The 26,295-nt window shown below is 37.1% G+C and overlaps 1 protein-coding gene across 1 annotated transcript; it reads left to right on the top strand.

Moving 5' to 3' along the window:
- Window positions 1-26,295, top strand: LOC113106838 (potassium voltage-gated channel subfamily D member 3-like). The gene is made up of 8 exons (XM_026268854.1): window positions 1-11; window positions 104-142; window positions 5,675-5,843; window positions 21,425-21,523; window positions 23,297-23,332; window positions 23,439-23,531; window positions 24,946-25,190; window positions 26,091-26,295. Exons 1-8 carry the CDS (start codon window positions 1-3, stop codon window positions 26,293-26,295), a joined length of 897 nt encoding a protein of 298 aa, XP_026124639.1.

Raw genomic sequence — 26,295 nt, 5'->3', positions numbered from 1 at the left:
ATGGTCCCATTGTAAGGGGAAATAATATTATAAATGAAGCGGAATAATTAAGCATAATATTATAAAGACAGAGATATATTTTTGAGATAAACATTGTTTCTAGACAGTCTAACAAGGGTTTCAGTTGTCTGAAAGAGGCAAGGTAATGTGTCTGAAGTGAATGCAAACAAGCGAAACACAAAAATCCAATACATGTCAAAATATTAGATCTGTGCAACAAGTCTTGCAGTGTAAATGTAGCTTATTGACCTGCTACTGCCCGTTATGTTGTTTACATTAATCAAGAAAAATATCGATGAGAGAAAGAGAAAACCACTCACGCATGAGTCCAGATCACAACATTTAGGCCTAAAGAAAATAAAAGCAGCCTCTGAAAACACAGGAAATCATAAAATTTCACTGTTTTTGGTATGAACTGCTGAAATATTAGTACCGTGACAACAACCCTACTACAGACTCTTGCTAAAAAAGCTCAATAATGCATGTGAAGCCCCGCAGCCGGTCCAATTCCTCACAAAAGCGGAGGTTGTTTACATAGAGGCGATTGGTATGACTTCAGTTTATTCACTGGAATCCTTCTGTGCTCATACAGCAGATCTGCTGGTGAATGAACTGAGCTAATCTGCTGTCGAATTGTTGTTTCAGACATCACTGGGGCTCATGAATTTCGGATGGAATTGTGGCTCCAAGCGGGTCACACCGACTCACCGTGGGAGGCGGATCTGAAAGCGTGAGGGGGTGGGAAGAGGGAAAGAAAGGATTGAGGAGGATGGGACAGAGCTTGAGATGTGTGTGGGACGAGAGTTTGGGTTTTGGGAGTTTGCGTGTTGTGTAACAGCAGTCAGGCTGTAACGCACCGCTCGCTAACTGTGAGTCTGTGGCCCGCAGCGCTAAAAGGCTAACGACATCCCTCTCCTCATTACCACACCAGTGGAATCGCAGCGGCAATAAAAGCAGTCAAATCAAGCAGTCGTCAAGCATAACAGAAACTGTATGCGACTGCGTGTGTTAAAGAGAAGCTAACTCCATGTGACGTTCAGATTCTGTCCTTTATGACAACTGCATCAGATCCTGCGAGGTTTTGTAAAGCTAAAAGACTCATGAGACTCTAAAACCGAGAGTTTGGCATCAGATTTGTTTCACAATCCTCTGGTTTCTCCTTTGATATGCTATGCAGCTTCATGGACTGACTGTTTCAAGGGCAAGGAATGAATTTATAGATATGAACAGCTTGTGCAAGGGTTCAGCATTATATGTTTTTTTTTTGTTTTTTTTGGTTCTAAATCTGTCCTTTTTGCTGCACTATCATTGGTTTCAGTTCAAAATCATGAATAATGTGGCTGCTGTAACTTTGTTATAGAGAAACTGTCCTTCACCTGGGTGTTTAAATGCTGATTCCTGCATCTTAAACACTGTAATGCACACAGGGAGACCAAGGAGGTCTATAATAGCTGGAGGGAGCTGTCCTTGACTGTTACTCAGCAGGAAATATGAAGATAACTTTGCAAACTTTTTTTTAATAGTACAGGTGGGAGGTGCAGGTGTTTTTTTTTACCTGTAAATGCCATTTGATTATTCACCAGCAAGATAAAGATCAATAAATACCATATCCAAGTTCAAAAGTTAAGCTTTTAACCTTTTTACAACTATAAAGCTGTATATCTTCAAGAAAGTTGCACCTAGCCTGATTTCTATTTTTAAATAAATGCTATTCTTTCTATTCGTCAAAGAAAAATAACAGTTTTCACAAAAAAGCAGCACAACTGCACAACATGTTAATTATGTAAAATATATTAAAATAGAAAACAGCTTTTTTTTTTACATAATTTCATAATATTACTTTAACTGTATTTTTCATCAAATAAATGCAGCCTTGGTGAGCATTAGAGAGAAAAAGAGCTTGCCGACTGCAGGTTTTTTTTAACAGTAGTGTTTTTATATATCTACTACAACATAATCTTTACAATTTATATATTGCCTACAAAAAAAATTCCATCAGTGTACACCGTAACCTTTATGCCCCCATAATGGTGTAGTTATGGCATCTACCAGCTGGAGTCTGCACCAAACCCCATATTGTCTTTATACAGACACAATAAGCTATAATGTGAGCTACTTCTCTTCTGAATCAGTCCCCTGATGTCAAGAGGAGCGGAGCTCCTTATTAGCTCTATAAATGAAAGAAAACTTCAGTGAAATCTCTGAACAAACATCTAGCTCAGTGTAGCATGTGGATAACTTTGCTCTGACAGTCAAAACAACCAACACTCATTTGTTTCTCTCTTTTGTTTTCACTCTTCCATTAATATTCCACTTTCAGTCAGATCCAAAGCAGATAGGAAGGTGTAGAATAAATGGATAATATGGCATAAACCTCAGTAGGCTGATACACTTCAGGATCAGAGAAGAATGTAGAGAAAGCAGAGAAGAGAAAAAAAAAGATTACATGTGATGAGTTTTTTCTATGTGCACGAGCTAGTATTCTGCATACTGCATTTTGATTACAATCAATACATGGCTGAGGATCTAATCGTCTAATTCATCCATTTAAGATTCAGCTGAATGAATAAAGGTCAAAGCCTTGATTACAAACACCATTAAATCTCTTGCAACGGCCTAATCAGAAACCTCAAATACTTGAACCGTCTCTGCGTATGTATTAAGCGAGACATGGAAGGAACGGCGTACACAAGCGCATCAGCCGCCAGAGCCTGCACGTCTATTTTTCACATCAAAGCGCATTTGCTTTGAGCATATGCACTCCTACACAATGGCTTGCAAATGCATTGAAACCCTTAACCAATTTTCTCATTTAGCTGAATTACAAATGCCTCTTTGAAATGCAGTTCTCTGTGATATTATTTCTGAGCAATGGAATTCAAAATTAACGTTCAAAATATGACATTTATTTATGTTAGAAAATATGCCACTGAAATAAAAACTGAATTTTGCTGTCTGTGTTAACGTATCCAATCCCAGCTTCTGAATATTTCACACAGACACCATTTCAAACAATTACAGCTTTTGTCTTTTGGGGTAAACACACCGTTCAGGTGCGATTCTTCTCTCAAACTGTGATTCGCTCCAGGTTGTTCAGGTCCAAAATACACTTCCTGATAATTTGGAAAAGTGCTAGGCACACAGATACACACACATTTGCCTTCTTAGATCAAAGCAGAATGAGAATAGAATACATGGGGTTATTTAGAAGTAAGCCGTAATCCTTAACTCAGTCCAGAGGGAGCTTGTGTTGGGCGTCTAGTTGTGTAGTCTGGCCTGTTAAGCATTCAGTCCTGCTGGGTGTTTAGTTGTGTTTTTTTGTGTGTGTATCATCTTTGTGTCCCATATTGTATTGTCTTCATCGATGCTGCATGTGTAAAGTGTAAATTAGTTTAGATTCTATAACACACTATCACACGCTCAGATCTCTCACTCAGAAATATTCCCACATGGGCACGATCCAGTCCTGTTAGAAAGACACTCTAATCGACTTTTGAAATGAGTTTGGGAAAGTGTTAAATGAGTCTCCAAAAATAAGACAAATAATAGCACAGATTTGTGAATAAGCCCTTTCTTTGTCCTAGAGTTCTTTGAATTATCCCTCATCGGCCTACGGTGATTAACTTGTGTTCAACTGTCAGACTGGAGGGCTTTTATGTGAATGTGAACAGTAGCACCCTTATGTCAAGTGATATTCCAGGTTCAATTCGAGTTAAATTCAATCAGCATCACTTGTGGCATAATGTTGAATACCACAAAAATTCATTTAGACTTACCCCTCATTTTCTTTAAAAAAGCAGAATATCTGGGTTACAGTAAGTCAATTACAGTGGAAGTAAATGGGGCCAATATGTGAGGTTAAAATATTGTTTTAATAGTAAATCCACATAATGCTATTTTGTATAAATGTTTACTTTACAACTTGCTAATGGCAGCATGACTTCTAAAATGACCATAAAAATGCCAAGAATGTCTCTACAGGTCAAATACAGAAGAATAATTTCTATAACCTAAAACAATCTTGATGTTAGCATTTACCAAATTGTAAGCTTCACATTTCTGCCTTTAAAATCCTCCAAAAATGCCCTTAATTCATTCCCATTTGACTATAACCTTGATATTGTATGTCATTTGAGCTTAACTTGTACTGAACCCAGAATATTTCTTTCACTACTTTAATGACCCACAACAGCATTGCTTCCTAATGAGCTATTCTTATTATTTGAGACATTTAAAATCCAACTTTAGTGTCTCTTTACAAATTCTCGGCTGGCTGCATGTTTACTGATTGTGTTCGTTTGAAATGTGCCTCACTTGCACCAAGTTAATTTAATGAAGGAACAGGATTATCCATTGTTAATTAAATCCTCACTGGAAGTCACTGCATGGACTTGGATTAGCTGAAAAGAAAACTGTTTCAGTTCTAAGCATCTGTACATATGTATTTAAAACAATGCATATGTGTAAATTATGGTTGTTTACATTGTTTCCGTTCCACCAGGTGTCTGTCTTTTATTTTCTTGTTCGCTTTTTGCTAGTATTCTGTCAGTATCCAGTCTGTAGCTTTTTGAATTAATGTGTTCCTTTTTGCTAAAGCCACCTTGAACCAAATTTGTTTGAATAGACATTTGGTTAACCACTTTTTTATCTTAAAAAAAAACTCCTTCCACTTCTCACTGCCTTAATTCAGATGGTAAGCCAGAGGAAGATCTACAGTGGTGCGTGTAATTATAACTGTATCGAATTGTATTTGATGTCCTTGAAGTAGCCAGAGCACTGGATTGAGGGATTTAAATGCTCTAATTTAAACATCTTAAATGACTTTGTCATTCTCTGCTGGCTTTTGCTCCTGTTCTGTTCAGTTCATCCCATTTTTAAAAGATGTTCACAGCATGGTGATAGTATTGGCCTCATCTTGAGGGACATGTTATCCATCTATACTCCTCTCTCATTAGACAAAGATTTTGTTTGTAAAAAAAAATGGCTCTGGGACAGAGAACAAACAAATGACTCTGCAAACAAACAGCTTTCAAATGAAATAACTTTCCAAACAAATAGCTTTTGAAATAAAACACTTTGATCTCTAAAAAAAAAAAAAAAAACTAATTGATCTCTAAATAAAACAACTTTCCAAACAATGGCTTACTAACAAAACAAAAAATATCAAAACATTCTCCAGACAAACTGTTTTCAATACTCTCCAAACAAATTGTTTAGTAAATAAAAGACTTTCCAAATTCGCTGTCAAAATAAAGGACTTTCCAAACAAACAGCTTTGCAGACTAATGTCTCTTTAAACAAATGGATATTCCAATAAAAGTGTCGTCCCACGGATGCCTCTGTCACCTCCTGTTTCAATAATAATTCATTGCATTTAATATCTGGCACCTCTAATGTAAGTATCACACTAATTCTTCTGCTTTGTCTACAGGGTGGCATGTGGAAGTGCAAATTGTCAGTAAAACCATAGTCAGAGTTGGTGATAATTCATTACATTTGGAACGTAATAATAAAAACAGATGGAATATAATTAGTATGAGGAGCTACAGTTGTGTAGGTGTGATATAATGTATCTGTCTGCTTTTTATTGCTGCTAGCCTGAAAGAACATGTGTAAAAGCAGCTTGTGCATATTTTAGTTACTAATGTCTCTATTTCTTGCTATTTCTCTGCAGATACGGAGACATGGTCCCTAAGACCATAGCAGGAAAGATCTTTGGCTCCATCTGTTCTCTCAGTGGGGTGCTGGTCATCGCTCTGCCTGTTCCCGTCATCGTTTCCAACTTCAGCCGCATCTACCATCAGAACCAGAGAGCTGACAAGCGCCGGGCTCAGAAAGTTCAGGTTAGTGGTGCTCAAAACTTCCTGAGGGGGAATTGACTCCTCTGACCGAAACTGCTTTGGCTGAGAAGCAGGTCACTAATATTTACCTCTGTGTAATGCTCCTTTTAAATTACATTATATAATTTTCCATTTTATGATTAAATAAAGATAAGTGATTGCCTTAGAGTCCCAAGAGCAGTTTTGAAAGCTGCTAGTCCAGGGTGGAGAAATGACATGAGGTTTGTGGGTAAAATCAGGTGACAGATGTCATTTCCCTGTGGCGGCATTGGTAAAGTGATAGATAGACGGTATCAGACGGCACTCTAAAATACACTACCATTCAAAAGTTTGGGGTTACCAAGGATAGATAGATTAAATCAATCAAAGTGACATTAAAAACATTTATTTCTATTCATCAAAGAATCTCCACAAAAACCACCTGCTTTCAACACTGAAAGCAATAAGAAGCAAATCAGCATATTATAATGATTTTTGAAGGAGCATGTGACACTGAAGGCTGCAGTAATTGCTGCTGAAAATTCAGCTTTGCCATCACAGAATTAATTGCATTATAAAAGATATTACAATAGATTTTTTATTTTAAATTGTAATAATATTTCACATCAACGATTTAAATGCAGGAGACCTCTTCCAAAAACTTTTTTTTTAACAAACATTTTGAACGCTATTGTATATCCCATGGTAGTTAATGATGACCATATTCATTTGCCATGGTATTTATCAAGGTGAATCAAAAAATATAATGGTACTACCATGGCTTTTTTTTTATTGTTGCCAGGGCACTGATGATCTTATACCTGCTTCACAATAAAATACATAGTGCCTTGCAGAAAATCCCAAATCTACTTTTAGCTTGATAGTCTGAGCAGCTGAGGTGGGTTGAGGGAAATGTCTTCTCTTGCAATCGCCTTGTCTTACCACCAGTGTTTTATAGCTCTTTATTTCTTTTCTCAGTTGATATTCACTCAGCCATATTGCTGCTCTTTACCCTTGTCTGATGAATAAGGTTATTAAACTTGTTTGTTTCCGGGTGCATGAAGGATAATAGTACTACTCTGCCATCCTTTTCCGTCCTCATACGAAATAACACCTCAAACAAACAGCCTTAATGTTAAATTAAGCCTTTCTCTTCTCCCCTGGGGAATGAAGGGATGACCTGTCACTTGTTTAATGGCAGCATAGCGTCAAAAGATTGAGTCTAGACTCTGAATGAGATCCCAGCAGGGTTACATGCCCTGCATCTATCCATCTATCACTCCATCCCTCCCTGTCCTCCTCCGAAATGTCTCTATATCTCTCTCTGAAGGTTATTTAGTTTGGGCGTAATTATCTGTTAAATCACCACGGGCCTCTCAGCTTGCTTTTGCTATGCTAATAATTGCGAATGTTACTGGAGATTAGCTTGATCACAGAAAAACAACACCAAGCCAACTCCTATGACATCCCGCGTGTGCAAAGAGAGAGACGTCAGCTCCTGCACTCAGTGGTATGTTATGCTCGCAGTCATGGATTTAATATATGCAAATGAGGAATTAATGTATGCTAAGGTTTTGGGTGGGCTTAAAGGGCTGCCTTGTCTCCGCAGGCAAGATTCCCAGTGGCTTTAGCATTTTACTTAGTGTTAATTTAAACTTTATCCAGTATAGCAGATTATTACCCAGGATTCTTTGCTTTCACATTGCAGGAGTGCCAGGTCTGCACATTATCTCAACTTGGATCAGCCTAAACCGTGTTTTGAAGTGAAATATCCATCGCCAAACATTTCCTGTCCTTACTCTGCACAGCCGCAGGGGATGCGAGTTCAGTTTCAAGTCCAAACTAAAGCTGCCAGATGCGACCAAACCTCTTAGGACCATCTTCAAAAATGTGTTCTGTGTGTGTGGGTCGGTGTTTAAACACATCCCATGGTTAACTAATAAAAGAGTGGCCTAAGTGCACGAACCTGCCTCGAGCCCCGTGTTAACCTCCACCACAGGAACAGCTGTGCTTACTGTCCAAAGGGGATGTGAGAGAGACAGAGGAAGACATGGAGAGGGAAAGAGAGCCAGTAGGGATGTTCATCCTAATGACAGTCCTTCCACAAATAGCTCGCCCAGACGAGACCTGTGGGGAGGGGTTTGTTTATTTCAGCAGTCACTTTTGGGAGGTGACCTTCATCCTTCTCACCTGTCGCCCAGAAGCCAAAAAACAGCATGATACTGCACCAAAACCATGTATCTGTATTAATAAACCAAGTCAATAGACCATTATTACTGAAACATCCTCAAACTTTAATACTACAGATCCCATATTACTGGATGCACTATAGATTCATCCCAATCCGTATGTGATGAACTGAAGAACTGAATTAGCTCTCCTAATCATGTGCAGTTAAACAAAATATGCATATGTGGGGTTGTTAGAAGAAGTGCATTTATATGTATATGTGGGTGTGTTTACTATTACCATCTACTAATTGTTGTTATGGCAGCACTAAAACATTTACTGACCTATAATAGCATCACAATAATAACAACAACAACAGTTAAATATTTGGGTCACAATCTAGGCCAGATTTAAACCCATAAGGCTCCAAATGTTAAGCAACAGTCCAAATTACAATTCAAACGACTATGTGTCTACAAAGGAAAGTCAGCCATATTGGTTTGGAATGACTTGAAGGTGAGTAAATGATGTCAAAATATCATTGCATATTAGTACCTGTTGAAAGGGTACTGCCCCAGTGACCAGTGGTGTCAAAAGTACTGGCATTCATTACTCAAGTAGAAGTATAGATACTAGGGTTTAAAAAGACTTTTGTAGAAGTTGAAGTATCAACTCAAGCTTTTTACTCAAGTAAAAGTGCAAAAGTACTGGTTTAAAAAACTACTTAAAGTATAAAAGTAAAAGTAATGTAAGGGGAAAAAAATGCCATTAAGAACAAAAGCTTAGGCCGCACCACAGGGGCCTATTGTACACTACCCCACCTCCTCAAAAAGACATTTTTCTAAAGGCCATAGGCCATAATGACTATAATGTTATATTAAAATGTTCATGTTGAAAAATTTGGGATGCACTAGGCTTCCTGTTTCAGCCGCATATATGAAAATACAAAAATGGTGTGCACATCCCAAACATCCAATTAGGACACAGGTGCAAGACAACTGAATGATATAGGCTGTGTCCAAATTCAGGGTCTACATCCTTCGGAGTACTCATTTGAAGGATGTTACGTCATAGCGCCGCGACGAAGGCTGTCCAAATTCGTAGGATCCTTCAAATGTGGCCCACAAATACGTCCTCCTTTTCCCCGAATTGGAAGGATGGGTGTGGTGGATCCTTTCCCGTCCTACCTATCCCATAATACTTTTCGGTAGAGCATAATGGCGGACGAAGCGAGCGGAAGCGGAGTGGGAGAGGAGTATGCTTTTCGATGTTTCGAAGTTTTTTAAAAACTGGCTTTTCAAAAAAATATATTTTCAGTGGTTGTCTACTTAGGCATTTTGTTTTAGCGTTAAGCATTTTTTTTACATTTGTACGTTTATATGTAAAAAAAAAAAAAACTTTTACTTTTCGTAAACTAGTAAACTTACTTTCCTTACTGCCTGTGTGAATATCCCCTTACACACAGCTAATTTGTTAGTGATTGAAGTTGTTTTTAACGCTTCTAAGGACGAAAGAGCAGACAGAAGTGTTTATAAAGCTCCGGGGAGAGAACGATCAGCTCTTCACCCGCGTCTTGCTTAGCGCTGTCACGGTTGCTAGGCGACAGGATATGAGCAACGGCTAAGGGAGGGAACTGAAAGAAGGGTAGGCTTTCCCAATTCACAAACACCGACTTCCGGTTTTTGCGTTCGTCGGAGGACCCCTCCTCCTTCAACCGGGTAGGAAGGATCCTAAGGAGGATGCAGACCCTGAATTTGGAAACAGCCATAGACAAATAAACAAGTGAAGTCTGAACACTGAAAACTACTGCTCCAGAGGAATTTAATCAAGCAACGTTTCGACCTTCAGGTCTTCATCAGCCGCATATATGCCCATTTAAAATGAACGCACTTTAGTACAATGCAAATACATTAAAGGACTAGAGATATGATGACTAGTTGCGAATAAGTATTGTTATGGTGCAAAAAGTCAAACTTCAGAGGCATGTCATCAATAACCTTTAATGGAATGTAAATGTACATCCAAGATTAGCTGCAGGAATCTGTGATGGCAATGGACAAGAACATTGGTGCAGGCTTAGTAACAATTACTCTTGTATGGTTGTCTTACAATAAACATTATAGTGCTGTCAAAATGAATGATTAATCCAAGTGATTAATCAAAAACTAAAACTGAAAAAGAAGTCATAATCCTGATACCTTCTTGATTGATAGCCTCTTGTATTCGGTACATACATCTGCTATGTCCAGTATTTGGGGGGTAACGAGTTACAAAGTTGGTATAGCCTAGTTATCACAACATTGTCAATCGCATCGTCAATCGAAAACGCTAATTTATTCAAACGTCTCGCTACCGAACTACCTACAGTAGCTTAATTTGTGGAGGACGAAGAAAAAGCACTCATTTGGTAAACGTGAGAAATAATAACTTTTAAGTATGGTCCAGTGCCTTTTTAATACTTTTAAAACGGTCTTTTATCAGTTCTGTGAATTACTGTATGGTCATTCTTTATAAAGTAGCAACAATGTTGTTTTTAAAATACAGTACTGTGCAAAAGTCTTATGGAAAAATTTTTATTTTCACCCCAAAAAGGGTTTTAAGCCAGTTATTTATGTCTTTTGCTGTAGTTTGTCAGTAGGAAATATCAGTTTGCCATTAATTTTAATAATAATCTAGTGCGATTGTGAATGCACAAGCAGTTTGACAACAGGAAAATGAATGTTTGGAAATGTAAACTGATATTTTATACTGACACACTACAGCAAAATATATTTAAAATAACTGGCCGAACACCATTCTTTTAAGTGAAAATACTAACGTGTCTAAGACTTTTGCACAGTAGTGTACGTATAAAGTACGTATGATTAAATTAAGTATATTTAAATAAGTGTAATTAAAGTATGTGTTCGTTCATATGTGTTAAAGGCTAGATTTTCGCTGGAGGAAACGGCTGTGGTGTGACGAGCGAAAACTTTACAGATGAGAAACCGACTGCTACCTCGTGACCTTTTGCAAACTGTATTTATGACAAAGAACTGCACAGATATGGATATTCTAACAATCTATCGATAAACACATACCTTGTGTCCGCTGTTTGTTTAAGAGCGCATGCGCTGCTCCGCTCGCGGTCTGCGCCTCTGCGGATTGAAGAGCGCGCTGAAAGACGGGAGGAGACCGGTCTGACGCTGGTTTCATGTGAAATTTAAGGGGATTGACTCTGAGACGATCGGATACTGGTTCCATACCCAACCCTACTTTTAAGAAATATATCATTTTGATAAACGAACCCAAAACTGTCTATGTCCTGGCTGGAGTGTGATGTGATTTGTGTCATGTGCAGGTGCGATGGATCGCGTTCCAACCCTATTGGTGTCGGAATGGTATATGTTTATACTCATCCAACCACAATCAAATTCACTCCATCCGGATGGCGCGATTTATCTGGATAGGTTTTTTTTTTTTTTTTTTTTATTATGACAAGCCGGAATGAAAACAAGCCGAAATGAAATTCGAAGCTATTTTTAAAATGTAAGGAGTAAAAAGTACAGATACTTGCCTGAAAATGTAAGGAGTAGAAGTAAAAAGTCGGCTGAAAAATAATTACTCAAGTAAAGTATAGATACCCCAAATTTCTACTTAAGTACAGTAACGAAGTATTTGTACTTCGTTACTTGACACCTCTGCCAGTGACTGCGTTTGTCATTTTTTTTCAAACTTTGTCCAAATTTACTCACCATAATGTCATTCCAAAACTTTTTTCATACTGTCATTTTTTGGTGAACTACCTCTTTAACTATTTTTCCAGTGTTGCATAGACACCTGTTAGAGCGCAACATCATCGGTTTCTGCCCCATCTGTACTAGCCTGATGAGATTTGTTCAGTTCAAGGGCTTTAGCCTACTTCTAGAGTGCCCCAAGGCTTTCCAGAAGACTCTGAATTAAGAACACTGCAGACATGACAGCTGGGTTTGATGCAGAACCATCGAAGTGAGCATCAGCTTAATGAAACTTTGATCAAAGTGGGAAAGCTTCAGATTTGATACGCTGATTTAGTGTTCCTCTGGCTGATTGTGTCTCACCTCACGAACATGCTGCAGGTTTTTTTTTTTTTTAGGGACTACAGAAATCTACATATACCGGGGCAGCTTATTAATAACTAATGCAAAATTGCCCAGCCAGCAAACTAAAAAGAACAGACCATTTCCTAGACATCACACAATTCTTTCATGACTGATCACTCAATGGTCTCATTATGCTCAAACTCTCATGCTTGATACAAAGGTCTGAGTTTTGATCAAAGTTGGTCTAGTAATTGGGGCTGAATTATTAGTCCTGAGAATGGAAGTGTTAGCTGTGCTACTTCACTGCATGTTAATGACTTATTATTAATTCAGTACTTGCTTTACATGCACACACAGTGCAAATTATCTGTGATTTCATTTTAACAGCATTACATAGTGGTGAATGTTATGGCAAGGTTTTTCCACTCTTAATATTAAGCTTTGATTGACACGAAACTCGCCATGCTCTGTTTGAGCTACGGACATGAACAATGCTTCAAATCATTCTGCTTGTTAAGGAGAAGTGCTTTTGCTTCTCTAAGCCATCTTAAAACAGACAAAAAAATCCCACAGACTTGCACTAAAAAAAGAACCCAAGCAGTCTACAAAATAATCTAAACACTTTAGCAAGCACAACAACCCTCTCACAATATAATTTTCTTCAAAATTGTATTTACAGCACTGACATCTAACATATCTGCTCTTTGTTGTGGACTGAAATGCACTGAGCAAACACTGAGAGAGCATGGAGGGATTTTGTTTAATTGACATAAATAATCCACTTAAGCTTCCTGAGCTACCATTTCTGTCAATGTTCTTGTTCCACGGCTGTAGAAACTACGGTAAAGCAAAAGGATGTAGGTATTATGGACGTCATTGAACTGATTAATAGATTTGTTCAGGTCCTGCAGTTTTGTAATTATATTGCAGCTCTGGGTATCGTTCTTTTTGTAATATTTTTTAAGAACCTGCATGAGGTTGCCTAATTTCAAAAATGTGATTTTCTAGACTTGGTAAAGCCATGTAAATGCAATCATAATAATTAATTTATATTTTTCTAGTTATGCCAAGTCTTAAAATATTCTACTGTGAATACAACTTTTACAGAAGCTTATCCTTAAACCTTATCTAGAAAAGTCATGTTCACTCTTGTCTGGAAAAGTCAAATTAACTGGTTAAAAAACGTTTGAACCTTGAAGAACATTGAAGTTCTTAAATCTTTTGGAATGCTCACACGTAATTTACAGGAACTAGAAGTGTTGCATCATTGAATAATGTTGTGGGGGCTTTGGAGTCAAAAAGGTTGAGAACCAATTCCTCGCCCCAGTGACAAGCTAGAAGCATTTTATTTTTTAACATTTAAAAAAAATTGTTTCCTGACATTTATAGCAATAAAGTATTTGGTCACTACCTTCAACAGCGAAGTAAAATTATTAAAATAAAATTATACTCTTCACTGTATTCCCTATACTGTAAAAAATGAATAATAATAATAAATAAATGCCATTTAATTTTATATTTAAGTTGAAAGCATCTTGAGACTCTTGCAAATTGTGCAGAAAAACATATATGCTTAAGTACAGCATATAGAAATGGAGACACACTAGGCCCAGCGTGACTGTATAGGGTACAGCAAATGTACAGTTCGACAAGCACCGGCTTCTCACTCACTGTTGTTATTTCTCTACACTGCTGCCTGTCGTTTCACAGAATAGTGCAATGAAGGAAGCGCCTCTCAGCACCAGTCTTTGGTGGTTTGTACTAGAGCCAATGCTTCAGGCATAAACAACTTGTGCATGGCGCATGCTAGACAGCATCCCTAGTAACAATTTCATTTATAAAGGGAATTAAATACTGTGACACATGATCAAACCATCCAATCACAATCCAAGGTGTAAGATTCTGAAATCTGCCCTATTCACAGTGACGTCTATGTGTTTCAATTGTGTACACTCTTCCACTCCACAGAAATCTGATCCTGTGGGACTAAACAGCAACACTTGAGCACAAACTTTAATGAAAAACTCGGCTAATTCTGCTGGAGGGTAGAGATTGAATGTATACAGACAAAGTAACCCTTGTGAAGAAGAAGTGCACTTAAAATGATAGATCACCAAGGGCTAGATCTCTCACCCTTAAGGTTGTCCCAAACCTGTATGAGTTTCTTTTTCTGCTGAACACACACACAACTCTTTGACTTCCATAGTATTTTTTTTCCATATTATGAAAGTCAATGGGAACCAGCAATGGTTTTATTACCCACTCTTTTGTCCTCAGCAGAAGAAAGAAACAATGTGACGATGCGTATGGTGCACTGTATTTTATGAATTGCACTATTTTATGCACTCCAATTTTATTGCACTTATTCTTTAGTTTAATTCTCATTTAATGCACAAATCTAATATAAATGCACTGTTGTGTTGACGAAGATGCAATGCGGGCAGTGGAATAGGAAAAACATGCTAGAAGGTGGAACTTTTTTAACTTGAGTGCCACATTTTTAGAATGTCGTCTCATGTATGAGACACTACAAGAGATGCGAGCACAACAAAAAAACAATGGAAAAGTAGCACAATCAAATACAAAACCTGTGAAGAACTACTACTGTATGTCTGATATTTCATGTTTGCATCATGGTGACAGGCTGAAAGCTGCTGTTGTTTTTACAGAACATTTATTGTTATTGTTTTTTTAAGTATTTTCCTCACATTATTTCTGAACATATAATATAACAAGCTTGTACAAGATGTACAGGTCCTTCTAAAAAAAATAGCATATTGTGAAAAGGTTCATTATTTTCCATAATGTAATGATAAAAATTAAACTTTCATATATTTTAGATTAATTGCACACCAACTGAAATATTTCAAGTCTTTTATTGTTTTAATACTGATGATTTTGGCATACAGCTCATGAAAACCCAAAATTCCTATCTCAAAATATTAGCATATTTCATCCGACCAATAAAAGAAAAGTCTTTTTAAAACAAAAAAATGTCAACCTTCAGGTGCCAGGTCGTGCTGAAAAACAAAATCTTCATCTCCATAAAGCTTTTCAGCAGATGGAAGCATGAAGTGCTCCAAAATCTCCTGATAACTAGCTGCATTGACCCTGCCCTTGATAAAACACAGTGGACCAACACCAGCAGCTGACATGGCACCCCAGACCATCACTGACTGTGGGTACTTGACACTGGACTTCAGGCATTTTGGTATTTCCTTCTCCCTAGTCTTCCTCCAGACTCTGGCACCATGATTTCCAAATGACATGCAAAATTTGCTTTCATCCGAAAAAAGTACTTTGGACCACTGAGCAACAGTCCAGTGCTACTTCTCTGTAGCCCATTTCCTGCACACGCCTGTGCACGGTGGCTCTGGATGTTTCTACTCCAGACTCAGTCCACTGCTTCCGCAGGTCCCCCAAGGTCTGGAATCGGTCCTTCTCCACAATCTTCCTCAGGGTCCGGTCACCTCTTCTCGTTTTGCAGCGTTTTTTGCCACACTTTTTCCTTCCCACAGACTTCCCACTGAGGTGCCTTGATACAGCACTCTGGGAACAGCCTATTCGTTCAGAAATTTCTTTCTGTGTCTTAGCCTCTCGCTTGAGGGTGTCAATGATGGCCTTCTGGACAGCAGTCAGGTCGGCAGTCTTACCCATGATTGCGGTTTTGAGTAATGAACCAGGCTGGGAGTTTTTAAAAGCCTCAGGAATCTTTTGCAGGTGTTTAGAGTTAATTAATTGATTCAGATGATTAGGTTAATAGCTCGTTTAGAGAACCTTTTCATGATATGCTAATTCTTTGAGATAGGAATTTGGGGTTTTCATGAGCTGTATGCCAAAATCATCAGTATTAAAACAATAAAAGACCTGAAATATTTCAGTTGGTGTGCAATGAATCTAAAATATATGAAGGTTTAATTTTTATCATTACATTATGGAAAATAATGAACTTTTTCACAATATGCTAATTTTTTTAGAAGGACCTGTAGTTGTAGTTTATGCATCCTTTCTGCAAAGATATTTAACAAGTGATTGGTTTAAAGAGCCGCACAGATGGGAAATCAAAAATTACCTGTATTACTGTGTATGATGTAGCTGTCCATCAGTGTAAACAATGTGCAAAGTAATTAAACCAAAAAGTACACGATTTATAAAGTTATTGGCTTCTAAAGTAAGGAGTCGACTCTGAATCGCTGAAACGAGTCGTTATAGATTTCAAATCTTTTGCCCATCTCTATGTACGTCACTAGGAGCACTTTGCATAATAATCTCCGCCTACCGTCTTGGGAGAAACAAAACTATGACCTGCCCCACCCGCCCACACAGACGCTCTGGTTGGTGTGATAGCATCATGTCGAGGAGACGGTGTGTTTTTAATTTTAAAGGCAAGTTTGTTTTATTTTCACTGCCAAAGAATGAAGATCAGAAGAACCAATGGTTAAAATTCATTTTTACCACAATACCAGAGCAGTACAACAAATCCTTGTTGTATTCACAACATTTCACTGATGACTGCTTTTCTAATCTCGGTGAGTACAGCGGGATTTTCAAAGCGTTTGGCCATAAAACGCTTTGAACCCCCCCACCCGTTGAACGCGCTATTCAGATTCAAACTGAAGTGCGCGGTTTGAATACACCCACACAGAAGAAAAAACAGCAAGACTGTTCAAGTTTTTTATTTTACTGTTTGCTTCACGATGAGAGGAATAAGACATAATTCACCCCAAACAGATGCTAACGCATAGTTTACCGTGGAGGTGTGTGCGGAACAACCAATCAAACCTGATTATGTTAGTTGACCAATCAGAACACAGATCTCTGAGAATTGAGGTAATTTTAAAATGATATTTTGACAAAATGACAATGTTTTTTAACCTTGGATGGATTTAAACCTAATGTACAGGACTTACAAACAGTGATAGGAAGCTTAGAATTTTCATCTTACTGGCTCTTTAACATTTGCATCATGTTGACATCATGAGTAGTGTACTTGGAACAGAATTTTCTTTAATAAAGAAAACGTTACTCATATTGTAGTTACATTTTCAAGTTGACTATATAAAAAAATCTTAAAAAAAAAAGAGAGAGAGAGAATCGATCAGACATACAGTAAAAATTGATAATTACATTTTTTGCCATATTGCCCAGCCCTATTATAATCAAAACCAAACAGGTTTTTGGTGGAGTGTCTGACTTAAAAGCTGTAAAGACAGCCCTATTCTAGAAAAGGGGGCGAGTAGCAGCATCTCATTTGCATTTAAAGAGACATGCACGAAAACAGCATCCACTCAAAACAGCCATTTTCAAAATGCTATAATAAATGATCTGTGGGACATTTTGTGCTGAAAATTCACAAACACATTCTGGAGACTTATATTGACTTATATAGAGACTTATATCTTGAAAAAAAGGCCATAATAGTTGTCATTTAAATTAATTTAAAGTGTCTGAAAACACACAAGTATATTATTTAAAGCATATTAAAAGTAATTTAAAAGTGTGCTAAACAGGGCCCTTATTTTTCAAAAGGGAAGGAACACCATCTACCTGGACAAAAGTATTGTCTACCCAATCAAATCTACCCAAAAAACAATAGCTTGAAAATAAAATTAAGCTGCCTTTTATGGCCTTTTTATGTTTCTGTTGAATACATAGTGTGAAAATGTATTTTTAATTCAACAGGAACACTTTGATATGATTAGAGTGAATTGAAATTGGTCACAGGCCACAAATTTGCCTCATAAAGCCATTCACTTCAAAATATTCCTGATGAAATCAGAGAGAAGACTTCTGGCCTCACCACTGCCATGAGGTGTGCCACAGAGGGCCTTATGTGTATGACTGAAATGTAATCTGTGAATTTGCTGCATTGTTTGGCCTATCTGATCTCAGCACAGTGCGGGTAGCTTCAGCCTAGTCCTGAACAACATGCTAGTTCTCAGCAGCAATATTCTGTGTCACACTGATAAAGAACCTCAGCATTACTACGGCCGTCCCCCTTCTCACGTTCTGCAGGGGCAGATCCCCAGGAAAAATGTCCCTCATTTTTTTCCGCGATAGCCGAAAATTGTTGCAGCATTTGTTGGAAACACAAACGGTCTCAGAGGCCCAAACTGATTCCATTATGTGATGGCAATCTCTTGTGAAAAGAGCAGAGTTGGCACTCCACTCACCCACAGGGACTCGCGTGTGTGTTTGCGTGTGAGGGTTTTAATGATGGTGTATGCTCTTTCAATCCGTGTTCAAGTGTGTGTGAGAAATTAATGAACATCAGAATACCAGTTTGATCTCGGCGAGGTCTCTGATGCAATTGAGACACAATTTGTTCCTCTTCAATAATTTAAAAATGCACACAAGCATACAAACCCTCTTTGGGATGAAATGCATTTGTGTAACCGCATTCGAGAAAGAGCATCCAATTGGCCTAGAACAGTTGTGGTGGGTAAACCGATGACACCTAAGGGTGGACAAGAGGTGGTGTTGTTCACAACGTACTGTGACTATAGGTGTGCAAAACACTCGCAGTGTTTTGCTGTTATACCCATGAAGCTGAAATCCAGCATTTAGCTGTGCTATTAACAGTCCATGCCATGAACACTTAACACCTTTTTGTGAAGATGACAAGCTTCATGAACAAGAAAATCAAGCTACATGGTCGTATTACACACCTGATGGGGGCCACACAAAAGCGTCTTTGTGCTTGAGAGAATGAAAACACAGCTAGATTATTAAAACACTAATACCACCCTGCAGGAAATAAGAAAATCATTTTTATCATCTTCTCCGAGACATTCTTAAAGGAATAGTTCACCCAAAAATTACAATTCTGTCACCATTCACTCACCCTCATGTTGTTTCAAATCGATAGGAGTTTCTTTCTTCAGATGAACACTGAAGAAGATATATTTTGAAAAATAAACATATATAAGCAACATTCTTCTAAATATATTTTGAGTCCAGCAAAAGAAGGAAATTCAGCCTTGGAATAACCTAAAGGTGAGTAAATGATGACAGAATTTTCATTTTTGGGTGTACTATTCCTTTAAAACAATATATATTTGTATTTACATATAAGATATATTTACATATAAGATATTTATTTATATTTATACATAAGAATAAATCATATCTCAGATTACATGTAATATTCTATTTTGTCCTTCATAATTTAGCTTTAAATCAAGTTTTCTTTTTTCATTTCCTTTTAAGAATGATTTGATATTTCGATAATTATTCTTGCCTGACAAATGATAGCAAGATTTCTTTTTTTAGCTGCACATTTTTTTTTCTTGCTTTAGTTATAAACCTTGCTTAAGTTTTTTAGATTTATTTAAAAAATAATAATCTTAAAGATATCAAATTAATTACATTTATTATACTTTATATTATTGTGCATCATTCTGCTTGAAGTTAATTTAGTTAATTTTCTCTTTATTTAAATATAAGAATGTTTGAATACTTTTACTAATTATTCCTGCCTGGAGCCTGGATTACTGGCAGCAGCAATAAACGCTATTTACACTATGTAAAAATAGCAAATTTTCTTTGCAACATTAGGCCATACCTTCATGAAGCCAGAGCTTTCCCGATCCAACCTTTTTTGACTCGCCTCAAGAAATATCTGCATAAACACGAAACTGACTCAAAACAAAGTAGTATACATGCCAGACCAGTATGGGTACTGTTATTCTGCCACTGAGATACAATAAAAATGGAGAAGACGACAACTTGGAGCATGCGCATAAACCTTGCGCTCTGTATACAAACCCAACACAACAACAAGAAGATGAACATGGAACAATACATTAATTAATGTTAGTTCATAAAAAGACAATCGTTCAGTTTTTTTTTTTTTTTTTTCATGTTGTTGCTGCTGTTACGTGATGTAAAATATACTGATTGGCTGTACAGATGAAAACTCAAGGGTGTCTTTTTAAAAACGAATCCACTCTAGGACCCCGTTTAAAAAAACAGCAGTTTCAGGTTCCCAAAACACTGGATCGTTCTGGATAAAACACCATTACGAAACAAAAAAAAAAAAAAGTATACAGCTAAGCGCTTCTCCCTGTGGACAGGGCTTTAGTTCGATTAGTTAGACTTGACCTTGAACTTGTTTATACTATTTAGTACAAGAGGTAGATATTTGCACCTCAGTATTGTAGTGCATTAAAAAATAATAACGTATTGAGTATAAATTATCATTTTTATTAAACTTATTAAATGGATGCCTTCTTCTTTGGACAATAAAGCCCTCCCTATACCTACCCCTTACCCATAAACTCCTGCAAGGCACTTTATTTTCCACTTTTCAATTACTTCCTTCATTTTATTGAAAATAAATGCCTTTCTGATCTGATATGTGATGTGAAAAGGGAGAAGAATTATTTCGGAAAAAGGTGGATTCGTACTGTGTCGATCACATCAAAAAGTCTCTACTACGCATCTCTCCCAAAGCTAGTGTAAATAGTGTAAATATTAAGGAGCAACACAATCCACTAGAACGAGAATAAATTAAAGATTTAAATGGGCTCTTTTAAATTAACCTATAAATACCCAAGAAACTAACCACATTAATCTAGAAACTGCAAATTAATTCACTAAAATCCAGTCAGAAATCCTTAGTGACCACAAATAAACACCCTGACAATTAACAACCAGCCACAACACCCTAAAACATTCACACACACACAAAATCTAGTGTATACATCATATTTATTAATGCTTTGCCAACGTAAACCCTTTTTATCATGTCAATAAAGCTTCTTACATCTTAAGGGAGCCAAAATGAAAGAGAGGATCAGTTTTCTATGAGATGACGAGAGAATGAGAGTGCAAATCAGATCATCTGATGCCTCTGGATCTGAGGAGATTAAAATACTCTCATTCATTGTAAATATTAAAATTTGATGTTCTGCGGAGGATTTGACTGCTGGTTTCCACCCATCATCCATGCTGTGCCTATAAAAATGACATAGACTGAGGGAATGCGCACCGCTGCTCTATCATTTATCGTTACACAGCTGCTCTAACCGTAATTCAGCATTACACAAGACGTTTACTGTAATTAACCATTACACAGCTGCGTTTCTCAAAATTACCATTCTTTTATGCTTTGTAGAGCGAGCAAGCAACCGCTTTCTTCTCCCCTGATATGTGCACATTTCCACTGCATGGCTGTCAGGAATTGGTTCAGTAGTTTTTTGAAGCCACTTAAATTTTTCATCATCTCATGACGGACAGCAATCTATGTGAAAATCCATTTTGCTTCTTCAAGTACTTTGATCTGAATGGCTCTTTCGTCAGGGATCAGATTGAAACGCAGACCTTTGTGATGTGGACTGAGTTGTAACTTCCTTTGTGTATGTGTGTTGACAGAAAGCCCGACTGTCCCGAATGAGAATTACCAAGAGTGGCAGCTCTAGCGCCTTCCCGCATAGCAAACGGAATGGGCTCAACCAATCACTGGAGCTAACGGTAAGAAACACACACTCACACACATTGTTTCACAAATACAAACACACACACATTCATACTCATTTTTTCCCATATTTTGTTTCTGTTTGACTTCTTTTTTGTTTTCCATAAATTATGCATGGTTTTCAACAAGAACTCTTGCAGACAGTGCTTTAGTGCAGAGATAAAAGTGTCAGGTTGTTTTGCTTTAAAGATGTGTAAAAGCTAGAGATTCACATGGGGTGATCCAATTTTCAGCACTTAAGAGTGATTATGAGATTTCGTGTTTGTATATTTGCACAAGCATCAGCTAAATTAACTCAATGACATCCAATTTTATCAGGACAGAATGAAGAACTGATGTGAAAATGTCTTAATGTGTTGCTAAACACAGTCATCAGTGAGTAGGCTGTGAGCATGTGTGAGAGAAAGGGAGATCTGGTCTTTATTACTGCGGTTGTTTGAAGCTGTCCAGCTCCTATAAAATGCCTTCCTGGAAAAAGAAGGCAGCGATTCTATGAATGCGTTGAATTCATTTGAGGAGCGAGGAACATGCTGAGATTGAACAGCGAGTACGGAGACAGATTGCAGGCCGCTCCAAAGAGAGCTAACCAGTTTCACAGAACACCCTCAGAGAGGTCCAGAGAGAGAAGCACAAGGGAACCTGACAAAATTTAGCTTCATTATTGAGTCTGAAAGTCCTCCAAACTGTTATATATGTATAAATGCTTAATACTGGATGTAATTATATAAAAAAAAGATTTTTATGCAATTTATCCAACAACAAATTAGACATTTAATAATGCAATTAATATTAGACTAGTAATAGTCTACTGAGGCTGGATCAGATCAAGGGAACATATAAAAAAAAGAGAAAGGGCAATAATCAATCAAATTTTACACACATAACATAGTCTCCAAATATTTAAACAGAAAAATTGTTCCTTTCCTTTTCAGTAAATTTTTCAACAACAAAAAAAATAGGGTTCAAAATACACATCAGGATTTTCCTGTCCAAAAAAACGGGCTCTTGTGGGTGAATCACACAAGAACACTCAAAATGGTGGAAAATGTGCTTAACTGTCATGAAAATAATGTCACAATGGAAAAATTAGAAACGGCCCTAAAATAGGCTTTGTCTTCCTGATTTCTTGAAGTCCATTGATTTTGGGGTTAAATTGAGATTTCTTAATGTGATTCACACAAGACTGGTCTGACTTTGCACTAGCCTGAAGAAGCTGCTTCTAGGTTAGCCTGTCTGAATCGCTCATAAATACCACGCAGATCACATGCAAACACGCAGACTGCTCAGAATAAGAGTACTCGGGGTGTGTTACTGTAAGACGCCTAATTTTGCTCTCTCATTTCTATCAATATCTTTCCTATATTTTTCCTTGTGTCTCTCTCTCCTCCCACACATCACTCACTGACTCACTCACGTTATTTTGGTGCTCGCGTCGTGTTAAGATGTTGTGGAAGTGGTGAAAATGTGGAGCAGTGTATGTGCGTTCAGCCGGAGGGCCCAGTAAGCGAGCACAAGCTCCCAGGCAAAAGCTCTACAATAAAAGAGACAGATATGTGGAGTTTTAGTAACCGTACCAATGGATTTGTGAAACAGAAAAGTGGAATCACTCTGATTCCCCCAATCCTCTGAGGCCCCTCGTCCTTCCTTTCTCTCAAGCTTTGTTTATTTAAATTATGGATGATATATTGTGCTGCTCTGTTATGGATTAAGTTCCTTCCAAAAGCAGTAAACCACTCTCCATGTCTTTCCCTCCCACTCTTACACAACAGCAGCTCCCCTATTACAAGATGAAACTTTCACCACAGGTACTGAGCCAAACAACACACACTCTGTCCCTCTCTCCTCATTATTCACGCATGAAATGTGCTGATTCCTTCAAAATTTTGTGAATGTCTGTGTGTGTTTCTGCAGGGCTCCTTGGAGGAGGACCAACAACTGAAGAAGACCACATCTCTGCTGGAGAGTCAACATCACCATCTTCTGCACTGCCTGGAGAAGACCACGGTCAGTCAGAAGTAGTGTGTTTAAAACAGCGTTTCGTGAAATTTTACAAATCTTTTGCTTCGAATCAGTGGTTCAGAATGTGTTCAAACTCACCATGCCACAAAGTTTCAACAAACAAGGCTTCATAATATTGTTTTGACACTTGGTTTCAAATCATTTCAAAATTCATAGACTTCACACTAGATGCCATTGTGTTGGTGAACCCATTAGCAAGCATCTGGCTGATGTCAGGTCAGTTTTATAATGTAGTCTAGGTGTTTTTTTTTTATTACTTTAATGAATTTTATACTTAAGTGTGTATAATACTAAAAGGAGAAATATAGTTAATTGATTCGAATTGTCCTAGTTTTTTTTGTGTGTGTGTGTGTACAATCCAGTGTTTGTCAACTCGTGTGGGCCGGTATTTTCATCGCAACGCAGCAGAAGTGATGTACAAGCGGCTAAATAAACGAACGAACAAATGAATGAATAATAAACCTTTTCAAAAAAACAAACAGGCATTATAATTTTATGATAATCTAATAAATCCAAGCATCATACATTGAAAAAGACATAATAGCCTATAGAAAATAGCCTCTCACAAAAAAAAAAAAAAAATATATATATATATATATATATATATATATATATATATATATATATATATATATATATATATATATTATTATAAATAATAAATGAAACAAGTAAACGCAAATTATAGATAATTAAATAGGGATGAATTTTAGAGACTACTTTTTTCAGTAGCTTTAAGATTTGAAATAAATTTGTAACATTTTAAATGACACAGTACTTGGAGTTGAATTAATGTAAAGGTTAAATTAAAACCATGTCAATAAAACTATTTATAAATATTATTTATAAATAAAATATCTTTACACAAAACACAAGGTTGATATTTAAAGGTAGGTACGACATACAAAATGTAGCTAGGTGTTGCTCTAGAGACTATGCTTTATTGCGTCATGTCTAAGACAATAGAAAAAAGTTTGTTTTAATAATCTTTCATCAAAATGTAATAATTTTCTCTTCCTCTGCAATTCCCTTCATGTGGACATGAAAAAATATATGAACCAATATTATATCTAGTAGTTTCACACTTTGCCAATTCAATCAAATCAAGTCCCACCCTACAATAATAACCACTGAATATTCTCTTTAGAGATGCTTTTAATAATACATCCACAAACTCCTCTTATGTAACTGACATAAAAATGAATTGATTTGATTCTGATTTGTTCTCATTTGTTATGCAACACTGAAGTAAAAATGCATCAATGCTGTTTCATATTCTCTTTCTATTTAAGCGTTTAACATGCTTGCAAAGTCTTTGAATTAAAGGGAAAAAGAGAAAAATGCTTTTGACAGTAAATAAAACATCAGAAACCAATAATCTTTGTGTTTCTGTGAACAGAATCATGAGTTTGTGGACGAGCGGCTGTATGAACAAGGGTACCTGCAGACAGCACTACAGAACTTCCCATCGCAGAGTCCATCTCTCTCCAGTGAAGAGGGCATCACTGGCACCTGCTGCTCTCGGAGAACCAAGAAGAGCATGCAGCCTCTCAGTGCCACACACACACACTCACACACACACAACCTGCAGGAGCTCAGCGCATTACACATCCAGTGTGGGGAACAGCAACCACTAAACACCAGGTTAGAACTCATTTTATGCACAACATTGTTCAAATGATGGATGTTTATTAGAGCTAAAAGACTTCCATTTTTTTATATTTTCCACCTTGTTATTAGGTTTTTTTGTTTTCACATTAGATCAGATGTAGCCATTTGTGACTGCTGTACAAAAAACTGTTTGTTATTGCGGCTTAATGTTACAAACTGGTATTTGTTATCATATAATTTTAATGTATTATCATAATCATAAACACACAGTAATAAACAGAAGTCTCACTCATTCACAGAAGATATCTTACTTTTGCATTACAAAATAAGGTGACTATAAATGTCACATCACGTCTGTTATAAATAATAAAAACAAATAACTATGCCTTCATCATTTTTCTCCTTCCAAAATGCTTTTTAATGTATAATTGTAATTGCTTGCCATTTTCACAGATCCAGACTTTACATCTTACTTAAACTATGTGAAAATATTAATTTCTAAATGTAAAAAACTAGGACAGTCTAAACAGTGTAAAATAAACATAAACCATTTTAATATTATTATTAGGGTCTCATAGGGCCCAAAGCATAACATGTAAAGTCAGTCTCAACAGAAGGTGAGGGTTAAAATGTATATAACTGCATATTTGATGCATCATTTCCAATCAAGCTCAAATTTCTGTCAAATAAGGCAAAACGTGTGTTTATTATTGTTTATGATGAAATGCTACCTTTGAAATTAACCTTAGCAAATCTAAGGAATCTGCCATTTTATCAACGTTTCAAAATGTATAATTTACACCCACATTTTCAAATAACAATAATAATAAAATAGATAGTTTAATAAACAGTTAGCAGCCACATTAAATAAACAATAGAGAATGAAAAGAGTTTTAAGACCTCTGTCTCTTTCTTTCTCTCTCTCTGTCTCAGTCGTTCCAGTCTCAATCTGATGTCGGATGAATCAGGGAGTCTGAACTGCAAGAGCAGTGGACTGGTTACCACGGCAATCATCAGTATCCCAACCCCTCCCTCGAACAACTATCGAGCCAGTCCCGACGCCCCGCCCCCTCCCAACCCCGACGCTCCGCCTCTTCCGAACCCTGGCACTGATGTGGTGAAAATCTCTGCGCTGTAG

The sequence above is a fragment of the Carassius auratus genome, chromosome 8, assembly GCF_003368295.1.
Source record: "Carassius auratus strain Wakin chromosome 8, ASM336829v1, whole genome shotgun sequence".
Lineage (NCBI taxonomy): Eukaryota > Metazoa > Chordata > Actinopteri > Cypriniformes > Cyprinidae > Carassius > Carassius auratus.
This window is presented reverse-complemented; position numbering and strand designations above follow the sequence as displayed.

Coding starts and splice junctions, on each gene's coding strand:
- LOC113106838 (XM_026268854.1), top strand. Junction 23,333..23,438: donor AGATGAAACTTTCACCACAG/GTACTGAGCCAA, acceptor GTGTTTCTGCAG/GGCTCCTTGGAGGAGGACCA. Junction 25,191..26,090: donor CAGCAACCACTAAACACCAG/GTTAGAACTCAT, acceptor TCTCTGTCTCAG/TCGTTCCAGTCTCAATCTGA.